Raw genomic sequence first — 26,107 nt, 5'->3', positions numbered from 1 at the left:
AGCTGTGCTTTTACTCACTGCTCCCCAGCTACTCTACCAGGCAGCATGCTGGGGCATAGACTACAGGCCCTCCCCTGGCTGGGTGAGGCAGAAAGCCAAGGAAGCTGGACCAGTGGTGTGAGGGGGCAGCAGCCAGGCCTGGGGGCACTCACACCGGCCAGCTTCTCTGGGAGAGGGCATCCAAGTGAGCTCAGTTCAGAAGGTGGGCAGGGGTTATCCCACAGCAAGAGGGCGAAGAGCTAGATGAAAAAGCCAGGCCCTGGGTGCATGGAGGGAGGGGCCCTTCCATGGGTGAGCCGTTGGGAGTGGTGATGGTGGAGACAAGTAGTCAGATGTCGACAGTTGGAGCTGAGGGGACTTTGAGACGCCCAGGCAGGTCTGGAGTCTGGAGCAATATTGAAGTTCCAATGGAAGGAAAGAGACAGCTGGAGAGCCCTGAGGACACAGCCTGTGGTACTCTGGGTGGCGATTCCTGTCCCAGACATTCAGCCCTCCTTAAAGTCCATAAAGGGTTTGGCAACTAGGACGGGCACCCCTAGTTGGCCTGCTGCATAAGATGAGGAGCTGACCTTCAGGCCTTAGGGAAGGGGGATGGGATAGGGGCAGGCTTAGGGAGGGGGCAGCCTCAGCAGAGCCATGCCTGGGGACAAGGCTGTGATCTAAACCAGCCATAAACCCGCTTCTTCTGAGGTACCGTGGGACCCAGGGTTTTGAGTCACTGCTCCCCATGGGGCTGGGATCATTCAAGGGTATAGCCAGGGCTGGACTTCTCACATAGCCAGGTGGACAGGAGCTGGGCATGGGGGACTGATGATGGCTGCCTGGTCCAGCGCAGGGCCTGATGGGGTCAAATCAGAGAGGAAGGCTGCCCAGGGCTGGCCAAAAGCTCGCCTGCAAGCTGCCTGGTGGGTTCCAGATATTTTGAGATTGCCGAATCGGAGGGAAGCAGCACTATGCAAACGATCGTGCCTGCCTGACCAGCTCTCCTTCCCGGAGGAGGCTGCCTCATGGTGAGACAACTCTGGTGTCTGGTACATTCCATAATTTGGTTCCAGTTCTGTTTCCTGGGGCCTCACAGGCAAGTTTGATCTGAGACATCCAGACTCCCGAAATGGGAGACAATATACTTCTGTTGTTTGAGCCACCAGTTGGGGTGCTTTTATGGCAGCTCCAGGCAGACTGGGACAGCCATCTTGCTATGACAGCCAGGTGATGAGTATTAAACATTCAAAGGAATTTTCTGGAATAAATGACAAAATGCCTCTCAAATCCATAATCCAGTACAACCTAACTTTCTTATATTCTGTTTAAAAAAAACAAAAAAACAAAAAAAACCCATCTGAAACTATTGATTGCTTTTTAAAAAAAAAAAGAGAAAAAAAGAAAAATCAGAGATATGCACTGTTCAGGGCTGAATTGTGTCCCTTTCAAAATGTGTATGTTGACGCCCTAAACCCCAGGACTCAGAATGTGCTTGTATGTGGAGACAGGGTCTTTAAAAGATGATTAAGATAAAATGAGGTTATTGAGGTGGGCTCTCATCCAACTGACTGCTATCCTTATAAAAGAGGAGATCAGGACACAGATATGCACAGAGGGACGACCATGTGAGGACACAGGGAGAAGACGACCATCGACAAGCCAAGGAGAGAGCCTTCAGAAGGAGCCAACCCTGCCAACATCTGGATCTCGGACTTCCAGCTGCCAGAACTGGGAGACAATACATTTCCATTGTTTGAGACACCCAGTTTCTGGGACTTTGTTACAGCAACTCTAGCAAACTAAGACAGCCTCCATCTCCCATCAGTCACCAAGTCCCATCGATGCTACTTTGTGAAGAGGTCTCAAACCTTTCCACTTGTTCAAGTTTTTACGGACAAAAGTTCAAACCAACAGGGGAGATGAAAAGAAGGACTGAGTGAAGAGGAGGGGCCTTCCGGCAGAGGGGCCCCTGCCGCCGCCTCCCCAGCCCCTTTCAGCCCCAGCCCAGCAGCCTGCTGCAGGCTCGCTCTCCACCACCAGTCTGTGCCCCAGGAGGTGGTCTGTCGTCCTCCTGGCACAGAGGAAGGGGCCCTGAGGACTGTCACATACAAATGGTTGTGGGGGCTTGCAGTGACATTACGGGAGCTGGAACGGCCCCTGGGTCCCTTAAAAGTGGCCTGCAAGGAGAGGTGCTCTGCCCCCTCTGTCCTCGGGGTCTTCCAAGGGTGTCACAGAGGCACAGCTTTTAGTAGACCTGGATTTGGGCAAAGCTCCCAATCCAGGCAGATGCTTTAAACAGCAGTGACAACAGGGCGGTGGCACACTCAGCAGGACCTAGCACGATTCAGCACAAAGTACAAGGAGGTATTGATTGCTTTTCGTCCACAGAGAAGAGAGCACCATTATCTGCCCGGACACTCGGAGCTCAGAAATCAGGGCAAATCAAGGCCCCGCCTGTAGTGATATCAGCAGTGCTCAGCCTGTCCCTGCCCTGTCACCCCACTGCCAGACCCTCCCATCTGACCGGCTCACAGGCCAGAGCCAGCTCGAGGCACCCACCTGGGCTCCCGGCTCCCGGCAGGGCTCGGCAGACTCGGCATGCACTCAATCCAAATCGCCCGAGACACTTTGGCTCGGCCTCCATCCGCACTGGCAAAGAAGGCATCTGTGAGCGGTGCTGGGGACTGCGGAGCCTCCTTCCCCAGCAGGAGGGGGAGGACAGCGTTGGCAGGTAGAACTTGGCCAACTTCTAGGAGAGCCGTGAACAAGCCTGAGAATGGCAGGGCTGGCACCCCGGCGGCGGACCCTCTCCAACCCCGTGACACAGATAACCACTAAACAGACAAGAGTGCAGTGCTCTCTCCCTGGAGGCCAGGCTGCTTTGCTCCTTCCAGCCCTAGGACATCCAGCCAGATAGGCCCTTGCTGATTTCTGTGCCTCATCCTATCACTGGGCACGTGGGGACACCGACCCTGAGGCTTTGCAGGGAGGTGACCTGGTTGAGGTGCCACGGTGGCTGAGTAGCAGGCAGCCTGGCAGCCACCAGCCCCAGGCAGAGATGAGTGACTGATTACCTGTTACAGCCAGGAGGGGATCTTGCCAGAGCAGGTGGGTCCTGGCTCTTCTCAGAAGACCCGTCCTCATCCACCACCTCCACCCTTTAGGCAAGAAGAGAAACAGATGCACCACCTTTTCCCCCAGGGCCCCCGTGACCTGCTTGGCTGCCCCTGAAGGACATGCTTTCTTTCAGTGGAGTCTATGGTGGCCATGAGGTGGCCCAGGCTGGCGGCTCAGTCACCCAACTTTGGGATAAGGACAGCATACTGGGTGGAATAGCGTCCTTCCCAAATTCATGGCCCCCTGGAACGTGTGGATGTGACCTTATTTGGAAATACGGTCTCTGCAGGTGTAATCAAGGCTAATGAGGTCAGGCTGGCATAGAGTGTGCCCTAATCCAATGGCTACTGTCCTTACAAGACGAGGGACATTTGGACACAGACACACAGAGAAAAGGAGGTCAGGTAAGGGCGGAGGCAGGGACTGCAGTGATGCATCCACAAGCCAAGGACACCAAGTGTTGCCTGCAGTCCCCTGAAGGTAGGAAAGGGGCCTGGAATGGCTCCTCCCTCAGAGCCTCCACAAGGAACCCACCCTGCTAATACCTTGATCTTGGACTTCTAACCTCCAGGGCTGGGAGACAACACATTTCTAGTGTTTATGCCACACGGTTTGTGGTACTTTGCTATGGAAACCCCAGGAACCTAATACAGCCAGTAAGAGCACACCATTATCTGTCAATTCCTTCAGGCTGCCACCACCGTCTGCTGGCTGCTTTCCAGTCAGCCTTTCTGGTCTTCCAACACAGCAGGCTACTCCCACCTCCGGGTCTTTGCACCGGCTGGAACACTTGGCATGCTGGCTTCCTTGTTTTTCAGTCCTTAGCTCGTCATGAAGGCCTTCCCTGTCTACCCAATGGAATATCCCTAAAATTCAACTTCCCGGAAGTTACTTCCGTGCCCTTCCCAAATATTCTCCTCTCCCAGAAGCTGTCCTTTTCACCTAATGGTGGCAGCCCTCTCTCACTCAGCTGGAGTGTCCTCATGTCCCGATCATTCCCTGTTGAATCCTGTTCACCCTGTAGGGCCCATTTCCAATGTCATGGTCACTTCAAGGGCCTGGCCAATGACAAGCCTCTGGACCCCAGCCCAGTGATTGCTCCTGCAAGGGCATTGTCCAGCCTGCCCCTGGTAGGATGGGAGGGAGGGCAAGGGAATAACTCCTGGGTACTTCAAAATCTCAGAGGCTCTTGGAAATACTATGGCTTCATCTTGGGTCAGGGGCCCAGTCCTGTTATCTGCTGGCAAATGGAAGCTTCCAGCAATAAGCTGTGTTCTCCCAGCCAGGCTCCTACCTACACAGAACTGGCTGCTGGGACCATAAGTGCCACCACAGCCACCCAGGTGCTTGCCTGGCTTCTAGACAGAAGCCATCAGCTCCTCACAAGTAGCCCTGCTCAGGGACAGCAGTTCCACCCCATCCCATGACCCTTTCCCCAGTGTCCACACTACACTGCTGCCGATAGGAGGTCTCCATGGCTAGCGACAGGCTTCTAAGGCTTTCCTTGCTGACACTTACCTCTTTGCTATAAACGGGGCCTGTGTCTCCTGAGCGGGGCTGCTGGAAAGGAAGCAGAAAGGTGATGCGTTGGGCAGAATCCATGGACTAGACAGGTGATGTCATGAGCACTCTGCCCCACAGGGCTCTGGGTCTCTCTCCCTTCCTGGCACCTTTCCTGCCCTGATGGCAGCAGCCAGACCCCTCAGTTTTCCAGAAAGTGCATCTGAGAATCCCAGAAGGTCTGGCTAGGAGGGCCCAGTCACTCCACCCTTCAGCAGGCAGAGGAAGACCGGAGCCCTGAGGGGAACTGGTTCAGAGCATGGAGCCTGCTGGTGGCTGAGCTGTGTCTCCCACTGTGCAACTCACCTGGCGCTCTTCTTGGCTGCTGACAGGACGTAGGAGCGCTCCCGGGGAGCCGTCTTCCTCACCACACTGCTTGCAGCTTCTGACCTGTGGTGGCACAGGGGAGGGGCATCTGATGGGCAGGATGGCTCAGGGCACCCCAGTGAGGCGGTGGGGCAGGGGGAAGCCAGTGTAGCAACCGCTCCGAGGACCATTCACAGGAAAGTAGAGACCGAGGGAAGGGTAGCTCATGTTTCTCAAGCACTGCATGCTGCCAATCCATGTTGGCTCACTGAGTCCTTCCAACCCAGGAAGGCAGGTGCTAGTATCACCCACAATGTACAGATAAGGAAACTGAGGCATGGGGAGCTGTAGTGACTGGCCCAAGATCAAACACCTAGCTGGTGGCAGCGTGGGCAGTTGATGCCAGGTGGCCTGGCTTTTCCCCAGCACCTCCCAGGCCTGGCATCCCCTGACACTGTGGACTCTGCCCTGAGGACTGCCCGTCTGCCAGGCCCTCAGCAGGGGGCATTGCTCTGTTTCCTGAGTCACAGTGGAGCCGGCAGATGTTGGCATTGTGCATGTGGGGGGAGAGGCAGGCTGAGCCCCGGGGGAGCTTTGTTTCTTTGGGGCCTAAGTGCTGCCTAAGCACCCAGCCTCACTTTGGGGTGAGGGGTATTGGAACCTCTGGAGCTTGGCCCTCTCCCCCTGTCCCCCAGGCACACAGGCCCTGCCCTGACTCTGCATACACAGCACCCACACAGAGGGCTCTTCTGAGGGGCCCTTGTGCTGCCTATTTTGCTCCAATTTTCTCAGGTTCCTTTTTAACAAACTCATATAAAGTCCTGAAGCATCTCCCCCCTGGCCTCTGCTCGCCCACCGATGAGGCTTTCCCTAACCCTCTTCCCCTAGGTGCATAAGAGGGTCCTCGGAGCTGGACCAGCTACGTGGGTGGCTCTGGGAATCTGAGGATAAAACCTGTTGCTAGCAGCCTCTTCTCCAGCCCACGGGCCAGCACTGATGTCCTACGTGTGCATTTTATCACTCCAACTGGCACAATTCCTATTTCACCATATGCACTGACTTGGGATGCCCAGCAGGCACCATTACCTCCGTTTCTGCTCGTCAGAAGAGAAGGGCACGTCCTCGTCTTCAGCAGTCCCTGACGATGAGCTTCGCCTGACGTTGTAGGGTGCCCTGAGGGACGGGGAGAGGAAAGGGTTGAGGATGCTGGTGATTATGGCTCCTCCTCCCGCTACCTCCACCCCTGCTCCTTGTGGCAGGCTGCCACCCTCAGCAACTTGGCTTCTTGACTTCCAACGACACCAATACATGTTGGCATTGCTGCCTCTGGGCCTTTTGCTCGTGACACTTCTTCCTCCTCGAGAGCCAGCCCTCCTTTCTCTCCCTGTTCCAACCCTAACTGTCCCCTAAGACCCAATTCAAACTGGGGCCCCTTCTCCAGAAAGATGTCCTAGCTGCCACTGGACAATGGTGACAAAGAACAAACAATATAAAAATGTGGGGCACCTGGGAACCGTAGGCACAACCCACACCTCTGTCCAAAGTTCCCTTCCCTGGGCACACAGGCCATGAGGGGAACTCCAGAGGGAACCCCAGAGGGAACCCCAAAGATTTATACCCAAGAAGCGATCAGCTTTAGACACACAGTGCCCACAACTGATACACTTCCAGGGTCAGCAGCACGTTTAGGGGTCATCAGGCCCTAGCCTGACCCTGCCCAGCCCAACCCATGCCGGGAGCCCCAGCCCAGAGGCGCTGGACAGGCATGTCCAGGAAACATGCCAGACAGAAGCAGCCCTAAGGCCATGACCCATGACCCTTTCTCCAGCCCCACCAGCCCCTTCTACAAACTTCCTACAGGTGCTTTGGCTCAGATCAGAAATGCAGTGTGCACGAACATCAAACTTTCTGGGGCTTGTCACCTTCTGGTGGGCTCCAAGCCACAGTATCAACTGGCAGGGATTTCAGGCAGGCAGGAATAGTGCTCCCGGACTGTGCTCAGAGGCAAGTGGCCAGCTGCCTTCAGCAGGCCGGTGTTTGGGCTTGTCCCTTGGTGGAAGGAACTGAGCTGGGGCTGCGATTGCATACTCACAGCTTCTTGTAATCCTCAGTGGTCATCTTGTAGCCAGAGGAGGAGGGGCGGAGAAGCCCAGCGGGAGCTGCTCTCATCAGACCGGCAGTGCTGGAGAGATAAAGAGTTTCCATGTGCCCACCTGCGGGCGCCTCTCGCCTCCAGATTTGCCCACACGGCCCAGTGGGCTCATGGCGGATGGACGAGAGAAGGCTGGTGGCCTTTCCTCTCTGTTCTCAGCCCTGCCGAACACCTGGAACACCTGCAGCACCCTGAGCAGGGCAGCCCTCCTGCCAAGGGCAGACCCCGCCCCTGTGGCTCTGCCTTTCTGACAGAGCCCAGGTTCGGCCTGACACCAAGGTGCTTTGACAGTATGCCTCCTCAGCCTGCCAGCAAGACGGTGGCCTAAAGCACACAGCTCACTGCAGTCAATCAGCAAGTCAAAGCTCCCTGCGAGTCAGGACTGGGCAAGGTCACAGATAGTAGCCCAGGGACTCCACTCCCAGAGACCAGAGTGCTCGAACAGGACCAGGCACCTTCCTGGGAGCTTCCAGTCCCTGTGGTTGCAGCTGCATCGGCCCCACCCCAGCTCTGGTTGCCCCTGTGCTGCACTCCAGGGCCCTAACTTATACAGGAACAGAGCCGCCACCCGCCACCCCCTCAGTGATACGCAGAGTACTCTCTCTGCCATGAGCCTGGCTCAGGCCCTCACAGCGCCCCATGGACATACCTTTTCGGAGCTCCGTTGGCCTTAGGAAAGTGCTGCTGGGGCTGGGACGAGCTGTCTATGGGCTTGGTGAACACTCCTCTAAAAGACAGTCCAAAAGAAACAGCCCAGTGAGCTCCCAGGGAGAAGCCAGGGGGCAGTGTGGGTGGGCACGGGAAGGCAGTCAGGGTCCTACTGTCACCTACCGGATGATATAGCCAGTGGAAGCCCTTGTGCTCGTAGGCCTGTGAAGAAACAAGAACGCATGAAGTGAAGTGAGGCCTTGTGGAGAGCCCTACTTTCTCCATGCCCCTAATGACAGCAAAGCAGTTAGACTGGTGGATATCCCATTGCAGCCAGAACGAGGGGAGCAGGGGTGGCCAGCGGCTTCCCAAGAAAGCCAGCTAACCTGTACCCTAGTCTGGTGCCTACTGTGCTCTGCCTGTTTCTCTCATGATCCCCAGGAAAAGCACCTGTGGCTGATGGTTCTGGGCCCAGCCCAGCGTGGCCCAGGCTCATAGCAGGTGCCCAGGAGGAAACGCATGGTCTATGGCTGGGCATTGGCTGCAGAGGCATCCCCTCCACAGTATGGTTTCTCCCTGGCTTGTCAGGGCCCCAGTGCCCCCCTGAGCGAGAGCTCTTCTGGGACTGCTGACAGCCACCCCACCATCTGCTTGTAGAGCTCACCCAGTTCAGGCTGGGGGCTCCATGGTCAGAGGCCTGGGGCTGAGGCCATGGCAGGCGGAAGCTATGGCTCCTGACCTGATACCCCTTTTCCAGGGAGGCTCATGAGGGCCCAAGGGGCAGAGCCCAAGCATGAGCCAGCCAAGGCCAGCTGACCCTCCCTTCCTGCTCCTCTGGGGTTTCCCCTCCTCCAAACCCTGGGACACCCACATCACAAGTCTTTGTAGAAGTTTGGGACCTGAAGGCATGGCCAGGGCTTGGTCAGTGGCTAGAAAGCATTACGCCCTACGGGCTCAGCACTTCCTGCTTGGAAGCAACCGAGGGGACTCAGAGGACTGGGGCGGGCGGCGCTGGGTTGTGGGAGCCAAGGGCTGACAGTGTGGGCAGCCAGGGCTTAGGGGCAGGACACAAGGACACAACAGAGGAGCTTGGGGCTGGAGAGCAGGAGCAGGCCGACGGGGAACCCAGGCAGGCAGGCAGGAAGGGCAGCACAGAGCTGCCGTGGTTTCCGTCTCCACAGACCTTGTCCTTAATGGGGGAGAGCCTTCCAGAGGTGACCAAGTTGCAGGAACACTTGGGGTGGGACCAGAGAAAGAAAGGTCACTTGTACCCCTTCTAGTCACAATGAGAATTTTTGGCTGAAATACCTGTGTCCTGGGGAGGCTAGCCATGGCCACTGGCCAGCCCGGGACACTCCCCATCCCCGTGGAAAAGAATGAGAGCTGAGGTTTTTGTAGGCTTCCAGGTACCCCTGCTCTGGGCTTGAGTCGCAGAGCCCCAAGACGTGCTTTCCAAATGCACCCCCAAAGCAAAGCTCAAGGTGAGAATTGCACCCTCCCCCCACATAAACAAGTCCTCCCCAGAGCAGACTATCTTTGAACCATCCTCAGGCCCTTGCCAACCCCACCAACCACAATTCTCTCTGTATGTTCATCCCTCTACTTGGGTCATATCCGTGGTCCCTACTAGGATGTCAGCTCCCTGAGGAGAGGGCTGTGTCTTCTGTGCCCAGCACGGGACCTGGCAGGTATTGGACGCTGAGTCATTGAGGGATGACAGGCAAAGCCACAGTTACCAGAGGTAGCCCCTGGGGCTAGCAGTGAACTTGGACCCCTCCATTCCAGCGGCTGCCACTGCCTTACCGCTGCCTGAGAAAGGCTCTGGCACTGCACTCGCTGCTAATTGTTGTCTGTTTGGAGCAAGGATCAAGCCTGAATTTTTGGGTCTCCCATCCCTTTGCTTCTCAGGAGCAGTTCCTGCAGGTCTGGGCAGGATGTGCCCATGCTTCAGAGCCTCCCTGGACACCTCTTTGTGAAAGTCCTCGAAATAGAGAGGGGATGGGGCTGTTCCCCTTGGCCAGCTGTCAAAAAATGTCATCCTGAACTTAGGAGACACTTGGCGCAAATGTGTGCCTCCCCTGGCATAACAATTACCAGGTACGCTAAGCAACCAGGGCCACCGATGGAGGGAGTTGTGTGTGGCTCTAAAAGCACCTCAGAGACGTTGTCTCACTTCCTACAGGGGGTTCTCAATGACAATTTTGATCCCAGTTGACAGGAGGAATCATGGGGGCCCAGGAGGGGAGGCAGCCAGTCCTGAGGTCACACAGCAAGGCCAGGGAACTGGACCCAGTGACTCCTGTGCTCTCCCTTCCCCAAGGGGAAGCAAAGAAGGAAAAAACATCCTTCTTCTGAATTTCAAATGGCTAACTGCAGACCCTGATGTCCCTTCTCCGCTTGGGTTCCCTCCCTCTCCCCTGAGGACTGCAGTATGGGGCCCACCCACCAGCCATCTGGGTACCACGTCTTACCTGGTCTTCGTGACCTCCCCAGCTGAGGAAAAGGATGTGGCACGACTCCGGCCAGAAGGTAGCTCTCTGGGGAAAGAAGGGTCCCAAAAGAGTGGCTCCCAGGCCCCTTACCATCAGTTACCTTGTGGCCTCCGTCCTAGAGGCTGCCTGCTGGGCCCCAAGGCAGCTGAGGGAGGAGCAGTACATGCACCCCAGGAACTTGATCCACCATTCCCATTTCACCTTCTCCTTCCACAGACCACCTCCACATTCCACGGGCACACGCACACCCCGGCACCCAGGGCTTTCCCACCCTGTGACTTTGGTTGAGGCTTGCCCTTAGCTGGATTGCTTTCCACTGCTCCACCCTCGCTAGCTGGCCTGTGGCCATGTTGGCTGGCCGAGCTCTGAATGGTGGAAGCCCCTCAGTATCTCCAGGTGTGGACAGGGCCCGTGAATCACAACCCCAGCGCCACCCTGTTGCTGCTGGCCTTCCTGGCCTCCTGTACTTACAGAGTGTGGCCCTCCGATTCATCCTGCTTGGTGATCCAGCTCTTGTCCCCCTTCAGAGTGGTTCGCACCTTCATCTGCTTGAGGACATTACTGCGTTCCTCCTCGCCCGCTGGGAGAGACTTCCCTGGTGAGGGCAAGACCACACAGCTTTAGAAGGGGAGCCCAGCCCCCAGGACCCTGGGATTCCTTTCCAGCCCTCCCAAGATGCCCCTCTCTCTGCTGCCCAGGTAGTGTTCGTGACCCTGGTAGGGCCAGCATGGAAGAAGGCAGCCACGTGCTGAGCCTGGGACTGGGACAAAAAGGAGCCTGGGCCTCACCTTTGGTGCTGCTTCCAAGAGCTGAGATGCTCATGGCGTGTGCTCTGCAGGTCCCGTCTCAGTTGATTCAAAAAGGCTCCTGGGGCAAAGGTAAGCACATAGCTTTCACTTCATGCATTTATAATGGCTCACGGGTCACCATGCGGTCCCTGGCATACCAAGACCATCCAGACTATCTTTTGGGCATTGGGAAGCAACAGCTGACTGAGACCAGGGGGCCAGCACTCACTGCATTTGCCACTGCCGGGTGGCACACCCACATGTCTGCCCAGGGCTGCTCACCTGGGGAATATGGCATGGGCTGCCAGGGGCTGTCTGTTCGACAGATGGCTGTTAAGGGCAGACCACAAGCCCTCCTAGAGTTCTGATGGCCAGGCTCCAGGTCCAGGAGAGTGTAGGGCAGAGAGTGGCAGCAAGGGAGCCTTCACAGTGCCACACAGACAACAGGCTCCCTGGGGTCTGGCGCTGGTGGACGCAGAAGGAGGGACTGGGGGAAGGTGGAGGGGGCCTGGGGGTTGGACCAGCTCTCTCACTTCTTAGTAGCTGTCTGGCAGACCTTGGGCCAGTCAGCTAACCTCTCCAGGCTGCCTCAATGTTCTCATTTCTAAAACGGGAGTTAAAAAAAAGTCTACCCTTCAAGACTGATGTGATGACAAAGTGCACCAATGTCTTGCAAGTGCCCGGCACCAGCGGGCACAGCCAAGATCACAGGGCAGTTGGATAGGAGCCACGCAGCAGTGGCTCTGAACCTGTCCTCACTGGGAGAGGAGACTGTGGGTGGTCCTCAGTTAGCACAAGCATGGCCTGGGGCTGTGCAGCTCTGTGTGGTTCAGGGGTTGGCTCCAGCTCCAGTGAGGAAAGCCCAGGGTCCCACTGCCAACTCCTAGGGACCAGGCAAGGGTGGGGATCTGGTAAGGGCTTGCCGCTGTGTCTGGAAAGTGGGGGACGTCTTGTGCTCTGTTTTTTCTTCCTCTCTCTGTCTTCTAGCCCTTCTCTGACTCCTTACCTCCTCTCTGCCCTTCTGCCCAGTACTGCCCCCCTGTGGCCAGTGAGGGGTGGGCTGTGGTCATCTGTGAGGCCTTCACAGCTCCATGAAGGCTGTTCGCCCCAGGAAGGGCTGGGGTGAGGAAGCCAGCTCTCGAGGCTGGGACTGGCCCCGGGGCTGCAGGGAGACGCAAGGCCTACATCGTGGGTCTAGTCACAGCCCCGACTTGACACAGCCGGCCTCTTGGGCCTCAAGAGAGGAGCTGGAGGCTTAGGTGGGCAGGTATAATGGGAAGCAGGGGTCCTGGCTCTGCCAGCATAGTCCGGAGGCAGAGCAGCCTCTCTCTTAGGGGCCTGCCACCCTCTGGGCCCTTCCAGGGCCAAGCCCAAGCAGCCAGATCTTGCTGCCAGCTGGCAAGGCCTGGACATGTTACCGTGGAGGTCAGGGGCACACTAAAACGGGCAGGGCAGGAGGCCAAGAGCAAACCAAATTTGCCACATCAGCAAGAGCTGGCTTTCCCATAAACTGCACCAAATGAGCAGCCCAGGAGGCCGGAGCTCACTGTGCGCCAGGAACGGCACCTCATCACCATGAATGGGCACCCTGCGTGCCCAGCCCCTCCACCGAGGCGGCCACGTTGGAATTCTACGGAGCAACGCGCATTCCATAGGTGATCCTCACAGACCCAACTGTCCCATCCCAGCCACCCATGGAGTGGCCCTAGTGGGCGGGGCACACAGACAGAGTCGCCTCCTGAGATCTTGGTCCATTGGTCTCCTAGTGCTGCTGACTGACTGCAAGAGCTTGGGCGAGTCCCTCGCCTCCTCTGGGTCTCAGCTCAGGAATTCCTAATACTCAGTCTTTAGGTTCCTTCAGGAACTCATCAGTCTCCTGTGGACAAACCTGTCGGCCACGTTGCCTAGAGGTTTCCTGCCTAATCAGAACCAAATAAGCCACTTCCAAAATCAGGACAGACTCACACACATGAAGAATGACAGAGGCAGAGGGGCCATTGGGGACTCCAGGGCCAAAGGGGCAGGGACATGCACAACAGCCCTCAGTGAGGATGGGCGGAGCAGGGATGGCACCCATGCTGCCTCAGGCCCCGTCTTTACAGTTAAAGACCAGGAACGATGATTCATCTCAGAAGTCAAATGTCTTTTCTTTTTGATGGGACAATATATTTGAGAGTCCGAATATATTCTTCAGTCCACAGGACTGAAGAGAAAGGAAGCTCTTTGGTGCAAGGGGCTTTTAAAGTGATCAGTGCTGGCCAAACAGATGGGCACACGAGGTTTGAATGGAGGGCCCAGCTGGAGAGCTAGCTTCTCCTTCCACTTCACCACGCCCTCCTCTCCCTTATCCCTCAGCCCTGGTTCAAGGCGCAGTCACTTCTGACTTTGTCCCTGGTCCACCTGCTTTTATCTGTGCCTCCTTCTGGGAGCACTCATCGGCCCCTAATCCCACTTGGCCTCGACTCCCACTCAGCTTCTGCAGGCTCCCCACAACGACTGGGGCAAGCTCCCCCAGCCAGTCCCCTGACCCACCCACTTTTCTCTCCAACCCCCCTTAATGGTGATGCTGTTCCAAACAGATCAGGTGCCTCAGCATCCCCGGAAGGTGGCCCTCCAGCTCCTCCTGCCCCCTTTTCAGGGCCCCGTCTGTCCTGCCTGCCCTTGCTCCTCGGGAACTCTCCCCTCCTCTGACCAGAGTGCATGGTACTGTGGACCCACGTCTTCCCAGACAGGACCTGCCCCCTCCAGCAGCCTCAGTGAGGACAGAGTCCAGGCACCCCTCACACCCCAGCACACAGCCTGCACTGAACACCCCTGCCGCTGGACTGCAGGCTGGCAGGGGCCATGCTTCTGACATATCAAACATCACTACCTCTTCTTGGACCCGGGTCTCCTCTCACACCTGCCATCCCTGCCCCTCTTGGAGAGCAGAGCAAAGTGGCCACGAATCAGGGGACAGCCGGGAAAACCCTCACTGCAAGCAGGGGCAGCTTTGGAGATTGGGGGGGGGGCGGTGCTGAACACTCAGAAGGGCGTTTTCTGGGCAGCTCTCATGCACTGTTGGTGGGCAGTTCAAGAGGGGCATCTTTTTGGAGCACAAATCTCCATGCGCGCTGAAAGCCTTAGAAAGGGCAAGCCGTTGGTTGAGCAGTTCCCATCACCACATTATCTCCTAAGGAGACAGCTGCATAAGGGAACCAAGTATACAAGAAGGGTGTCATCCCACTGTTGAGTGTCACGGTGACAATTTGGCAATAATCTAAATTCCCAGCAGTCCTTTCTAAACGTATAATGATCCATCGTTCAAACACAGACTATGCAGTCATTACAAATGATATTGATATATGTGATACATAACAAGCCTTCATGTGTATGGTTTCCATATATCATTAAGTGAAAGGCAGCTTTTAAAACAAGATGCGTAGGATGGTGCCATTTACTTAAAAATATATTTACATAAAAATGCACGTAGAAAGAAACACCTGAAAGGATACATACCAAAATACTTTGCTCTTCTGTATGTCTAATTTTCCTATCATGAACGGTACTGCCTCTGTGCTGAAGACTAAACAGTGGTCTGAGCAAATGAAACTGGAGCTGGGGCTGCTTGGATAGCTAAGGGTGGGTCTCAAAAGCTGCTACAGGTGAGCAGTGACAAGGAGGGATGCGACGTGAGGTGAGTGAACGGAGGCAGTGACCCTGGGAATTCTCTCCCTCTGGCTGGGTGGACATCCCAGGGCCAGGCGGACAAGAGGACGCCGCCCTGGGCCTGTAGGGCCGAGCTGCCAGCAGCGCCTTGCTGCGGGCACACGAGGCCTCCTCCAGGAGCCTCCGTCCTCTTTGCCCACGAGCCCAGGGTGGAGGGAGAGCAGGTGGTGTGTTGAGGGTCTGATCTCAGAGGGGGAGGTCACAGCAGCAGCTGCCAGCAACACAACGCAGAGGCCCCAGGGAGCAGGAGGCTGGCTTCCCTCACAAATGTAAGGGGCACGGCAGGACAGAAGGAATGCACAGCGCAGGTGCTGAAGATAACTCCCCACTCCCAGGCCTCCCCCAACCCCCTTTCACCTCCCCCCAGCTGTCTAGCGCAGTTCCTGGGGAGAAGGAGGCCATGGAAGGGGGTGCTCTGAGCACGGAGGCTGGCAGCGATGGTGCAAGAAGACCCAAGTACAAGGATGGGCACCTCGGCCCTGCCCTTCCACGGGGCCCTGAGACATGGATGGCGAGCTCGCTAACAGGGCAGGTGCCCAGTCCAGGGGCCAGGACACACAAGCCTGGCAGCAGGTCTGCAACCGGCTGGCAGTAAGGGTACTGTCATCCCGCTCCGCCATGAGCAAAGGAGCCCGGGGAGGTGGGGCAATGGCCCCAGGCCACACTTCCAGCTTCCAGACGGTGGAGGACACAGCCGGGATCTGAGCTGCAGCCCCACAGTGGCCCTGCTCATCTCCTGCTCCATGGCTTGGAGTGCTCCTCGGAGCAAAGTGCCAGGGTGCAGGTGGCCCAGGCACACCCCCACTCCACCACTGGCACTTGTACCCGTCCTCCAAAGCCAGGCACTTGGCCTCAGCAGCTACTCACACCTGCTGGAGGGAGGGGACTCCTGGGCTCCAGCCAGCCACCCACAGTGTCTGCCTGGCTGCTCAGCCTGGTCCAGCCACTACTGACTCCAAGCACCGGACCCCAGAATCTCTTCAGAGGAGGGCAGCCCACACCCCTGCAGCCCCAGACTCTCCATCCCCTCTGTATCTGAGATGAAAGATGCTGACCAAGTTCAAGAGGACATGAAAGAGAGAAGCTGCTCTGTCTGGGACTTCTGCACCTCCCAACTCACCCCATGGAGAAGGTGGAGAGCAAAGTGAGATAGACACTGGATTACTGGGTTGTTCCATTTCCAGCAGCCTTCAGAAGTGAAGCAGGAGACCTCCTGCTTGTCCTGGGGCCTTCCAGTCTTATACTTCCCCTGATGCATGAGCCCTGCCATGCAGAAGAGCCACCTAACCTGAGAGCAAAGACATCTCTGCTCCTTGTGTCTACGTGGCCTCACATGGCTGTGATGCTGTCCCGCTCTCTAAGCCTTGGTCTCCCCATCTGTAAAGTGGTTCCAAACCGTCAAGCCTGTGGACCTGCTGTCTAGGTCTCCTCTTGGCAAGGTACCCCCAAGCCAGAGCACGTGCTGCTCCCTGGAATCTGCATATCTTGATGCTGGTGGGTGTCCTCATCTCCCAAATGGCCCATGTGAGCACATTTCTGGTTCAGACAGTTACCCTGTGCACCTCGTTTCTACCTTGACAGGGAGAAGTTTTTTGGTTCCTTAGGAATCGCCATATTGCACTGCTTGGGGGCCTGGCCTGGGCCACCAAAGCAGTGTGGCTTATCTGCCTCCTTCCACTCCAGCTGTCCTCCCCAGCACACTCCTGGAGCCTCACTACATGAAGCCCCATTAGGCAGTGCCACTCTTCGTGCCAACTCCGAGCAAGATCCTACACTCAGACTACACTAGCCTGTCCCGTGGCAGTTCAGGCCCAAGTCCAAGTCCTCCTGAGCAAGCCAGGCCACCTCAGACACCAAGTGGATGCCCTCAGCCCACCCTCCTGGCCCTTCACCCCTTTCTCTCTCTCTCCCATTAGCCTGCAGATGTTTCTTGGGGCAGGCAGGGGGAGATGGGGACAGGCCCTCCCTGATGCAGATGGCCTCTGAATGTCAATGGGCACGCTCCCCCTGCACCTTCCTTCTTGCCTCACAGCCTCTGCCCAGCAACCTTCCAGGGAAGGGGCCTCTGGCCCTGATTGGACAGACAGAAGCAAGGAGCCAATGAGGGGTACAAGGAGCCACAGCAAGCCTGGTGTTGTCAGTGAAGTGTAGCTGATGCAGCAGCTGATGCTGGCAGATTAGCGGGAGAGGGGGGCTGGGGGGAGTCACAGACAGTGACGCAAATGCTTGGCTGATGCGTGAGGAGACAGAGATGGAGAGAGAAGCAGCAGGAGGAGGGGGCGCCTCGCACCCCACAAGGACGTGCTCTGCGTCCCAGACGAGAAGACTAACTTGGAGAAAGTTTTCTACAATAGCCACCCTGCTTGACTCCCCAAGCTGTGCACACCCCCTTTTCCAAGCAAACCTCTGTGCCTGCCCTTGCAGCTACCTCCTTGCCAAATGGCCTTGAGCTTCTGCCCAGGAGGCATCCCCCAGAGGAAGCTTCAAGCCCCCGCAGCCCCCTGGCTCGGGGACACAGCCTGGTCCCATTTTGGGTCACACTACACCAAAAGTCTGCATTTACCACTAGTGTGGAAGGGAAAAGGGTCCACAGGAGAGGAGGAAGGTGTGGAGGTGCAGAATCCACCTCGGGCAGAGAGCGCAGCAGCCATGGGCATGGGTGTGGAGGGCCATTGGCCTGGTGGCCCTCTCTGGCCTCTGAGTGTCACCCCATCCTGGGGCCCTCACTCCCGTGCTGCTGCTGCTGCCCCGACGCCAGTACACCCCAGCATTGAAATGTCCGTTTCCGCTCACGCTGCCCAGCTGGGAAGGGCTGGCTTCTTCCGGACAACTGGATGCTCATCGAGGAGGGGGCAAGGCAGCTGGGCCCGCCGACACAGGCAGCCCGACCCACCCCAGCCCCCGGGGCCCCAGGCCCCCGGCCTGGGATTTTTGTGGCAAGGGCTTATGTGAAAGGAGGCAGCAGGCTGAGTGACTACCCTTCTCTCGCCCTGAGTGGCAGGGAAATAGGGGATGCTGGATGCCCAGCAGGGACCTCCTAGCTAAACTGGGAGGGAAGAGGAACAAAACACATTTAGCCTGGTCTTCCAGGAGCATGGCACTTTGTTGTACATGAAGGAGCCACAGCCAGAGGGTATGGGTGTTGGGGCTTGTCTGACTGTGTGTATGCTGGGCGCTGGCCACCGTGAGTGAGCATGAGTGGGCACAGCCTGGGCAGAAGACCAAGGGGCAGGGCTTCCCCAGAGGTGAGTTGTGACAGTCTGCACCCAGGGAGCTGAGAGGAAGCCTGGCGGCATTTTCCCATATGCACCGGCCTTCCAAGAGGCCCCATTCCTGGCCAGCAGTGATCGCAGTTCTGTCTCTTGGAACCGGAGCCCGCTGCTCAGTTCTGAGTGGACCCCTCATGGGTCAGGAGTCGGCATGAGGAAGCAGTGGGACGGCAAGAGCATACAACCCAGATCACAGCCCATGCAGCCAAGCCCAGTGACCAAATGCGGATGTGACAAGTGACATCTTGATGAAGCCATCAAAGCCTTGTGCAGGGGTTGGTTGCTGGGCCAACCTCAGGCCATGTTTCAGTGAAGCTCTGTCTTCAAGCATGTCCATGGGGCTCTGGGGCAGGAGCATCTCACAAAGGCAGAGCCTGAGAATATGGCCTCCCTTGTAAGTGCTCCCATCTGGCTCATGAGGGGAGAGGTGAAGTGATGGAAAGCCCCGTGTCTCCCAGCAATTTGTTGCTAAGATGGGTCGACCTAGCCAGTTCCGATCCTTTAGCTGGGTGCTGCCACGGGTCTCCAAGAAGACAGGTGGCCTGGTGGGAAGGAGACTCCTTTCTCCCATGGGGCCTTGGCACCCCGCCATTGGATGAGGGTGTCAATGACTAAATCATGGAAAAAACAAAGCCTGCAAGTGGGACCCCAGCTGTCACACCTGTCTCCTCTGGCCTGCCTATGAGATCCTGAGTTGGTCTCTACAACCCCAAGGCTCCAGACTGCCAGAGCCACCCTCCCAGGCTGTACCCCTACTCCCCTGTGTGACAGCCTGACTTACTGGAGACCTGCCCTGGTGATGGGGGTTCTGAGCATGGGGGAGGCTCTGCCCATTTGCACTGTAAATGTTCCCTTTGGACAAAGAGCCTCCAGTGGCCCCAGCAGCAGGGAAAGGACTCAAAGAAAAGTTCCCATTAAAAAAAGAAAGAAAGAAAAGAAAACAGAAAAGTTCCCGTGCCTTAGAGCCACCTTCCGTATAGACACCTAGGTCCTCTTTGGGTGTGTTTCAAGCAAATGCCTTTGAACTTCAAGGTCAGGGTCTTCTCTTGTGCCTAAGTACCTGGGAGAGGCCCTTCTCAAGCTCTTTCAAGGTAATGAACTGCCCCAGGGTTGGGGTGATCTGCATTATCAAGAGAAGGGTGACACTGAGGTAGCCAAAGTCCACCTGCTGGGGAGTCCTGTCTGACAGCCAAGGGGTGGCAAGTGTCTTCTCCCAGACTCCTTCCTTAGAGAGCTTCTCTCTGCAGCCAGCCTGGCAGCCCCTGAGCCTGAAGGGGGTAGCAGTAACAGAATCTGAGAAGGCGGTGTGTGTTCAGAAAGTTTCAGAGACAAGCCAGCTGGGCCCATCAACTGTCATTACACAGGAGAGGCATATTGGTGCCATCAGAGATGTGGAGGACTTGGTCAGGGCCTCATAGTCACATATCCGTTTGTCTCTTCCAACTCAGGTGCAAAGGAAAGAGCACTAGACAAGGAATCTAAGTCCTGCTTCCATCAGAACAAGTCACCTGAAATGTCACTTACCCTCTCTGGCTAACGATGAAGCCCTTTTCTCACAGTGCTCCTTGACTCCTGCACCTGGTCATGGGGGGAAGACTTGGGCATCAGTGCAGCCCCTCTGCTCATCACCAGGGTCACAGGATGCCATGCAGTGCCTCCCTGCCCTGTCTTCACTCTGGAACAATTCCTGGATGTCAAAGGCCCGTCTTCACAGGGAGAGCCCAGGCTGTGGGGCAGGCTTCCCAAGAAGATTGTAACGGGAATTGCAAGGATGAGCTGGCATGAACTCCGCAGGCCAGGCTGACAAAGGCCTGAACACAAAGATGAATGGTGCCGAGGCCCCAGGCAGGACATGGCATGGAGCGTGAGGGGGCTGGGGGCACTAAAAGTCAGGAAGTGTGACCTCCACCCCCTGCTCTGGTGCCCTCATCCAGTCCTTTCTCAGGGCACACACTTGGCAGACTGGTAAGTCTGGACCCAGGCAGACCTAAGCCAGCACTCAGGCAGCTGACCTGATTCCCCGGGCCAAAAGGGCTGGAATGATCAAACGTCCCATTTTATGAAGCAGCCTCCTGCGGCCAGGTCCCGTGAATGGGGACATCCTGATTCCTGGTCTCAGCAGCTACCAGAGGACAGTCAGCAGCAGGTTGCTTTCCTCCAGGGAGGGGTGGAGTGGGCACCTCTGGTGCTGTTCCACAGGGTCTCGGGATCTAGAAGGTCTCAGCAGCAGTCTGGGGGAAGGGGCCCTTCAGAGGCCTGCCAGAGCAATGGCTGAGCAGCTGGGTCTCCAAGCCCCGCAGTCCGATGCTCAGTACACAGCTCCCAGGGGCCAGTGTGAGCAGCTGAGCAGAGCGCCCTGACCTGCCCGATGCACAACGGGCAACAGGAAGGAGGTACACCACATAGAAAAAAGAGCTGGAGGAGACTTGGGTTGCAGAGGGGGAAATGTAATATGGAAAAAAAAAACGCATGAGGGGAGTATTTGTAAATGTGCTTTACAGGTAAATGACTTCTGCATGAAAGTCTGGAATTTTACCTCTTCCCCTCCAATCCCACCCCCAATACCCCAGAATCTAGACTTCTCGGCGTCAGCGCTGGAGGGACCCTGGGAGGCAGACATCTGAGATGAATCAGCTCCCTCCCAAGGCAGTGGGGAGGTTAAGGCCTGAGAGGGCAAAGGGAGCCATGGCCACCCGGCCACTGTCACTCCTGCGGGGCTGGGATTCCTTCTGGCTCTCCTGTGCCCACTTTCTAGTTCCTGGCAGGCTGAATACAAGCAACTGCTTGGGGTGACTGGGCCATTTCAGAGGTGGCTTGGCCTCAAAGGCCAGTGAGGGCTTCTGGGTAGAGCCCTCTGAGATGTCTCTGTGGAGGCCATGCCCAGCCCTGAGCCTCTGCTGTACCATGAGAAGGGGCCCTGAGGTACCCTGGGAGCCCTCCTCTGGGGCCTTGGCTGGCTCTGTGGCCCCACTCTACCCCCATCCCAGTTGTCTCTGCAGCCTGGGAACCAAAGCGGTGTAAAGCTCATCCCAGTGGGGCAGAGATGCTATCCCCATCTGCACACAGACAGCCAAGCAGGCCGAAAGGGACTCAGGGCTCATGGAGCCCACCTCCACCCCTGGACACTCATCGAGGAGGGGCATCTCTCCAGGAATACCCTGGAACCCTCACTCTGCCATCCATTCAGCCTTTGCCAGAGTAGGCCCAATAACAGGGAAATCCTCCCACTTTTGCCCCTGACTAACATTGGCCAAAACTAATTACTTCTGTCCTGGTTACAGGTGATCACGAGTGAGGCTCAAGGGGAAAAGCAGTGCCCAGCCCCCTCTCCCCACCCACAACACCTCCCACTCCAGCTGACCTCGGGCAGGGCTCCTGCCCCTCCTGGCAGTTCTCTCCCTGCCAGTCCCCTCCCACGGGCCTTCTTTCTCACCTTCCTGTCCACCCCAGGCCCAGAGTCCCCTGAGTTCCACCCTTCCCTCTTATCACTGCTCCCACTTTTGGATTAGACTATGGACACTCGGAGAGGAGAAAGCATTTGCCCACATTTTCATTTGCTCCACAAACATTTAGGAAAGTTGATGCTGGGCTGGGTGCTGGTCAGACAGACAGCCTGGAGCAGCTTGGGCTTGGGCACACCCAAAAGAATGAAAGAATGAGTAGGAGCTGGCCGGGCAGAAGCGGCGAGGCAAGTCCCGCTTTGAGTCTTCGGGGTTTTTTGTTTTTGTTTTCAGTCTAAACTGGGCACTGCCTGATGTAAGCATTTTCACCAGGGATACCCGTTCTTGTGACTGGAATCCTTGCGCCTGCTCTCTCCATAGTAACTCTTGGCCACATCAAGCTCTCTGGGAAACTGACCTAGTCATCAGAAAGTGGCGTGCTGAGCCAACGATCCCAGGGACCAGACCAAGGGGGCTGGACCAAGTGCCTGAAGTGTGCCCACAGATGAGGCCAAAACCAGGGACCACCAGCAACAACCAGCAGCAGCGTGGGGACTGCCCACCACTGGCCCCAGAGGCCAGGTCTCCTGTCTGAACCAGGGCGTGGCCACAGGGCTCTCTGCAACCACCTCTGTGGCCACCACCAGCAGCCCCAGTTCTCCGCTTGCTCTTGAAATGGAAAGTAAGCACACTCCCCACGGGAAAAGCTTAGTGTTCCTGAAAGTGGCCTCTGGGTCCCTCTGGGGTGTGTACTTAAGCTGCAGATTCCTGCCTCCCCACATCAGAGTTTGAGAATGACACCCATAGGGCCTCTTGTCCTTTCATTTTCCAGTCCCTTCTCCACCCAGGCCTGCCCCGCCCACTTCCCTATCCCTGTCCTTCTCAGTTCTCAGTCTGCCCTGTGCCTCAGCGCCCAGTGCACGCAAGAGATTGGCCAAGTATAATACATATGTGTGTATCTGTGACATCAGGTAACCTGGCTCCATTCTTAATCCTCAAATGAGTCTTGATCAAGTCCCTCTCTCTGCCTCAGTTTCCCTTTGGATAAATGAACTGACAGCAGCCCTGCCCACCTCTTGACGGCTCCATAGCCACTTCCCAGTGGACAGGTACTATCACACAAGTGCCTCCATGTCAACTTTCTCCTTCCTGAAGAAAACCACCAGAAATGTTAACAGTGGAAAATTGGATAAGGCTTCAAGGGAGTTCTTTGTACCATTTTTACAATTATTCTGTGAGTTTTAAATTAATCCAAGATAAAACGTTAAAAATAAAAACAGTGAAAATTTACAAAGAAAGCGTATTTTATAACAGGCATCCAGAAATGACCTAAGAATGAAGTGTTCCGTGGCAAATCATTTAACTGTGAATAGACACCGTGTGCATCATTGGCACAAACTAGCAGTGGTTTTTAAACAACTTTTTCCTCAAGTAAGGAGCCTACATCCCTCCTAGCCTGGCCCCAACCTCACCACTGGCCACCGCAGCTCCTGGAGGAGGCTGTCGTGGTCCTGGTTCAACTGACATCCCTGACAGAGCGCTACCTCTGTGCCAGGCTCCAGCTGCTTGCTGCTATACAGCAGGTGTTCCGTCTTCAACCTGCCTTCTGCACAGGTGACAAAACCCAGGCTTCCCCGGTTTGTGTGATGTGCTCAGGTTTGCACAACTAGATGGTGGTAGATGAACTGGGGTTCGAACCCAGCCTGACTTCCCAGCCACTCTCTTACCCCTGGGTTGGAAAGGCACTTCCCTGCCCCACCATTCACCCCCCTGCTCTACTTCATGAGTCCCCTGCCAGCTGTCTGACCCTCAGAAGCAATGATGCCAACACTTCCTGAGCATTAGTCTCAAGGGTGTGGGTCTCCCTTGTCCTGGTATCAGCCTGCTGTCTGCAGGCACAGCGGGAATGAATGCAGAGTCCCTAATGGATCTCAGCCATAAGGGACCAAAGGCCCGAGGCGCCCTGTGGGCTGCAGCTCTCCTCTTCCCCAGCCATGGTCCTATCCCATGCCATGAGGGCCTGGCAGCGGGGACAGCCTCAGGGCTCAGCAAGCAGAAGGCAAGCTGCTGTTACACAGGACCTGGCACTCTATGGGCTGTGGCTTGAAGCAACATCCAGACCAAAGGGATCAGTCACCTGTGGAGGCTGAGTGATGGAGGAAAAGGTGGGGGGGCTTCCCGAGTGCATTAAGCCAGACTGGGGACTTTTCTTGGCATGCGACTGAGGACAGACAGTTCAGGGACTGGATGACAATGCCTAGGGTGTTCGGGTCCCAGGCCCATGGCTGCGGGCTCAGAATCTCTGCTCTGCCAGATCTCAGGAGGCCACAGGGGCACTAGGCAGAAATGCCAGGAGCACAAGGCAGGCTCAGGGAGGCTGAGGTGGAGCACTGGCTGCCCCTGGGGTCACCGCCCTCAGGCGGGAGGCTCTGTCTGGAATCTGGACTCAAGTTGAGGAGAAAACGAGGTGTACCATTTCGATGCAAGTGGCTGCTCCTTACTGAGTGGCCTTTCTGTCTCCCCAACTAGACTGTCACTCCCTGGGCAGGCCTGAATCCAATTTCTTTCCAGGCCCACGCTGCTCAGGTCTGGGTGGAACATACAGGGGCTTAGGAAGAACTAGTTTTGGTCTTTCGAGGTCAAGGGGGAGGTTAGACTCAAGCAGCCCCCAAAGGATGTGCGGGCCTTGACCTGGCAGCTGCTGAGCTCCTCCTTCTGCTTCCAAGCCCTCCTCCTCCAGGAAGCCTTCCCTGATCCTCACAGCCAGAGCTGCTCCCTTGCTCCAGGCACCCACAGCCCCCTGTGCTTATGCCACTCAGAGCCACAGCACCTAATGTGGTTATGGGCCACCTCTACCGCTGACTTGTGAGTGGCCAGAGGGTGGAAATGGACAGACCTGGAGCACTTGCTGTATGCCTGGCCCTGTGCTGGGTGCCTTCCATCAGCTCTCTGCAGCTGAGTATGGTGCCCCCAGCCAGGCCAGGCTTCTGAGGGCCAAGCCAGGAGGGCACAACGGGGTAGGACAGGTGATACCTCACCTCAGAAAGAGGTATCACCTGCTCCTTCTCATGCTGGGGTGGCCCAGAGTTGATGAGGCAAACAAGTACCAAGGCCAGCTGGCAAGCTGGCCCCTCGTCTGTGCATTCATGTCCTGGCCACTTGCTTCTAAGTGGTGAGCAGGGTCTCTGAGCTGTCTCTGATTTTTCAGATGAGGCAGTGGAGGCCCTGGGAAAGTAGGACTACCCGATCCAGCCTTCCTCCACAGCTCTGTGTAAGCTGGTGATAAGGGCGTGAGACCCAGAGCCCCTTCCCACTGTGCAGGCCTATCAGCCCCTGGGACCCTGCTTCCTGTCCCCGGCCAGATGCCATGAAACCAAAGCAAGACGAGGTCCAGGTGCCAGAGGCCTTGCCCACTGCTGGGTGGGGTGTGAGGGGCTCTCTCTCTCTCTGGGTTCACAGACTGTGGTCCTGAGATGCGGCTGTACAGTCTTCCATGATGTCAAGGCTAAGTGCCAACAGCTGAGTGCAAACACAGTTCCTACCGCATCTCAGCTGTCCCAAAGCCCAGGCACACCCGCCACCAACCTAATCTGAGCCTCCAGCAGCCCTGGTGGCAGGCAGCCTGGCGAGTCACCCCCTTTGACTGAAGGAGCTGCCCAGGTGCCCCCAGCTCGGAAGCGGCAGAGTGGAGGGACAGAGACAGGAGCTGAGCTTTCAGTCTCTTTCTGAGGCGACGAGGTATCACTCTGCCTTTCCAAAGAGGACAGACTCTTGGCTCCCCCTGCCCCCATCAAAACAATCCAGCCACAGAGCCCGCTCGCTGAAGATCCCCTCGATAACACCCAGCGACACTTGATTCGGCGCCTTCTGTCTGAGCAGCTACCTTCCTGGTGGCCCTTCAGGAGGCTGCCCTGTGCCCAGTACATGCTCATCACAAGCAACCCTTGAGCCGTCTGCTCTCAGTCTTAGTTTTCTCATCTATAAAATGGACACAGGGTGGACTAGCTGATCTGAGATTCCCTAATTCTGAGGCCTGCAATTAACTCTCAGAGCACCCTGGACCCAGGCCATTTACTAACAATCAAACCCTCTCTTCCAGAAAGAGTGAGGGCCCCATAGGCCAGGTCAGCCTTCTCTGTCTCTCTCAGTCTCTGCTCACAGTGAAAACCAGAAAACCAGGTGCACTGCCTCCCGGGCGGAAGCCCAGGAGGGATGCTTGGAGTGAGCGAAGATTATGGATGGGGAAACTGACGCCCGGAGTTGTCCCTGTCACTGGGCTGGGTACAGCCCGGTGCCCCCTGCTGCCTCTCTGCCGGGCCGCGCCGACGGCGACTCGACAGCCCTACCTGGCACAGGTGCCCGATTCGCGGGGCGGGCGGAGGGTCGGGCGGGCGCGGGGCGCGGGCTCCCTCAGCCGGGCCGGGCGGCGGGCGCTGGGCGCGGGGCGCGGCAGGGAGCGCGCAGGGCGGCGAGGAGGCGCGGACTGGGCTCCGCCCGCAGGAGAACAAACAGGTTTTCTCCGGCGCCCGGAGCCTCGCCCCTCGCCCCTCCCCTCGGCCGGCCCCCTTCCTCTGCCCTCTCCTGGGGTAGGTAGATGCGCCTGGCACATTCCGCACATTCTCCCGCCAGTGTCCTGGCCGGCCCG

The 26,107-nt window shown here is 57.0% G+C and overlaps 1 protein-coding gene across 2 annotated transcripts in view; it reads right to left on the bottom strand.

Moving 5' to 3' along the window:
• Positions 1-25,863, bottom strand: part of ZNF185 (zinc finger protein 185 with LIM domain) — a 66,626-nt gene extending 40,763 nt beyond the window's left edge. The window contains exons 1-12 of one of the 2 annotated variants that reach the window (XM_019664258.1): positions 25,809-25,863; positions 11,046-11,124; positions 10,729-10,852; positions 10,237-10,302; positions 7,949-7,987; positions 7,767-7,844; positions 7,058-7,147; positions 6,052-6,138; positions 4,966-5,049; positions 4,618-4,659; positions 3,057-3,140; positions 2,542-2,631 (exon numbers count right to left, since the gene is read on the bottom strand). In XM_019664258.1, coding sequence (XP_019519803.1) covers positions 2,542-2,631; positions 3,057-3,140; positions 4,618-4,659; positions 4,966-5,049; positions 6,052-6,138; positions 7,058-7,147; positions 7,767-7,844; positions 7,949-7,987; positions 10,237-10,302; positions 10,729-10,852; positions 11,046-11,079 — 818 coding nt within the window. In that variant the 5' untranslated portion in view covers positions 11,080-11,124; positions 25,809-25,863. Of the gene's footprint in view, positions 1-2,541; positions 2,632-3,056; positions 3,141-4,617; positions 4,660-4,965; positions 5,050-6,051; positions 6,139-7,057; positions 7,148-7,766; positions 7,845-7,948; positions 7,988-10,236; positions 10,303-10,728; positions 10,853-11,045; positions 11,125-19,546; positions 19,633-25,808 lie in introns of those variants that run through there. The other variant, XM_019664257.1, reaches the window with a different exon arrangement.
• Positions 25,864-26,107: the final 244 nt, after the last annotated feature.

This window comes from Hipposideros armiger, unplaced genomic scaffold (genome assembly GCF_001890085.2).
Source record: "Hipposideros armiger isolate ML-2016 unplaced genomic scaffold, ASM189008v1 scaffold_419, whole genome shotgun sequence".
NCBI lineage: Eukaryota > Metazoa > Chordata > Mammalia > Chiroptera > Hipposideridae > Hipposideros > Hipposideros armiger.
The sequence above is the reverse complement of the archived record's forward strand: the minus strand, read 5'-3'. Positions and strand labels throughout refer to the sequence as shown.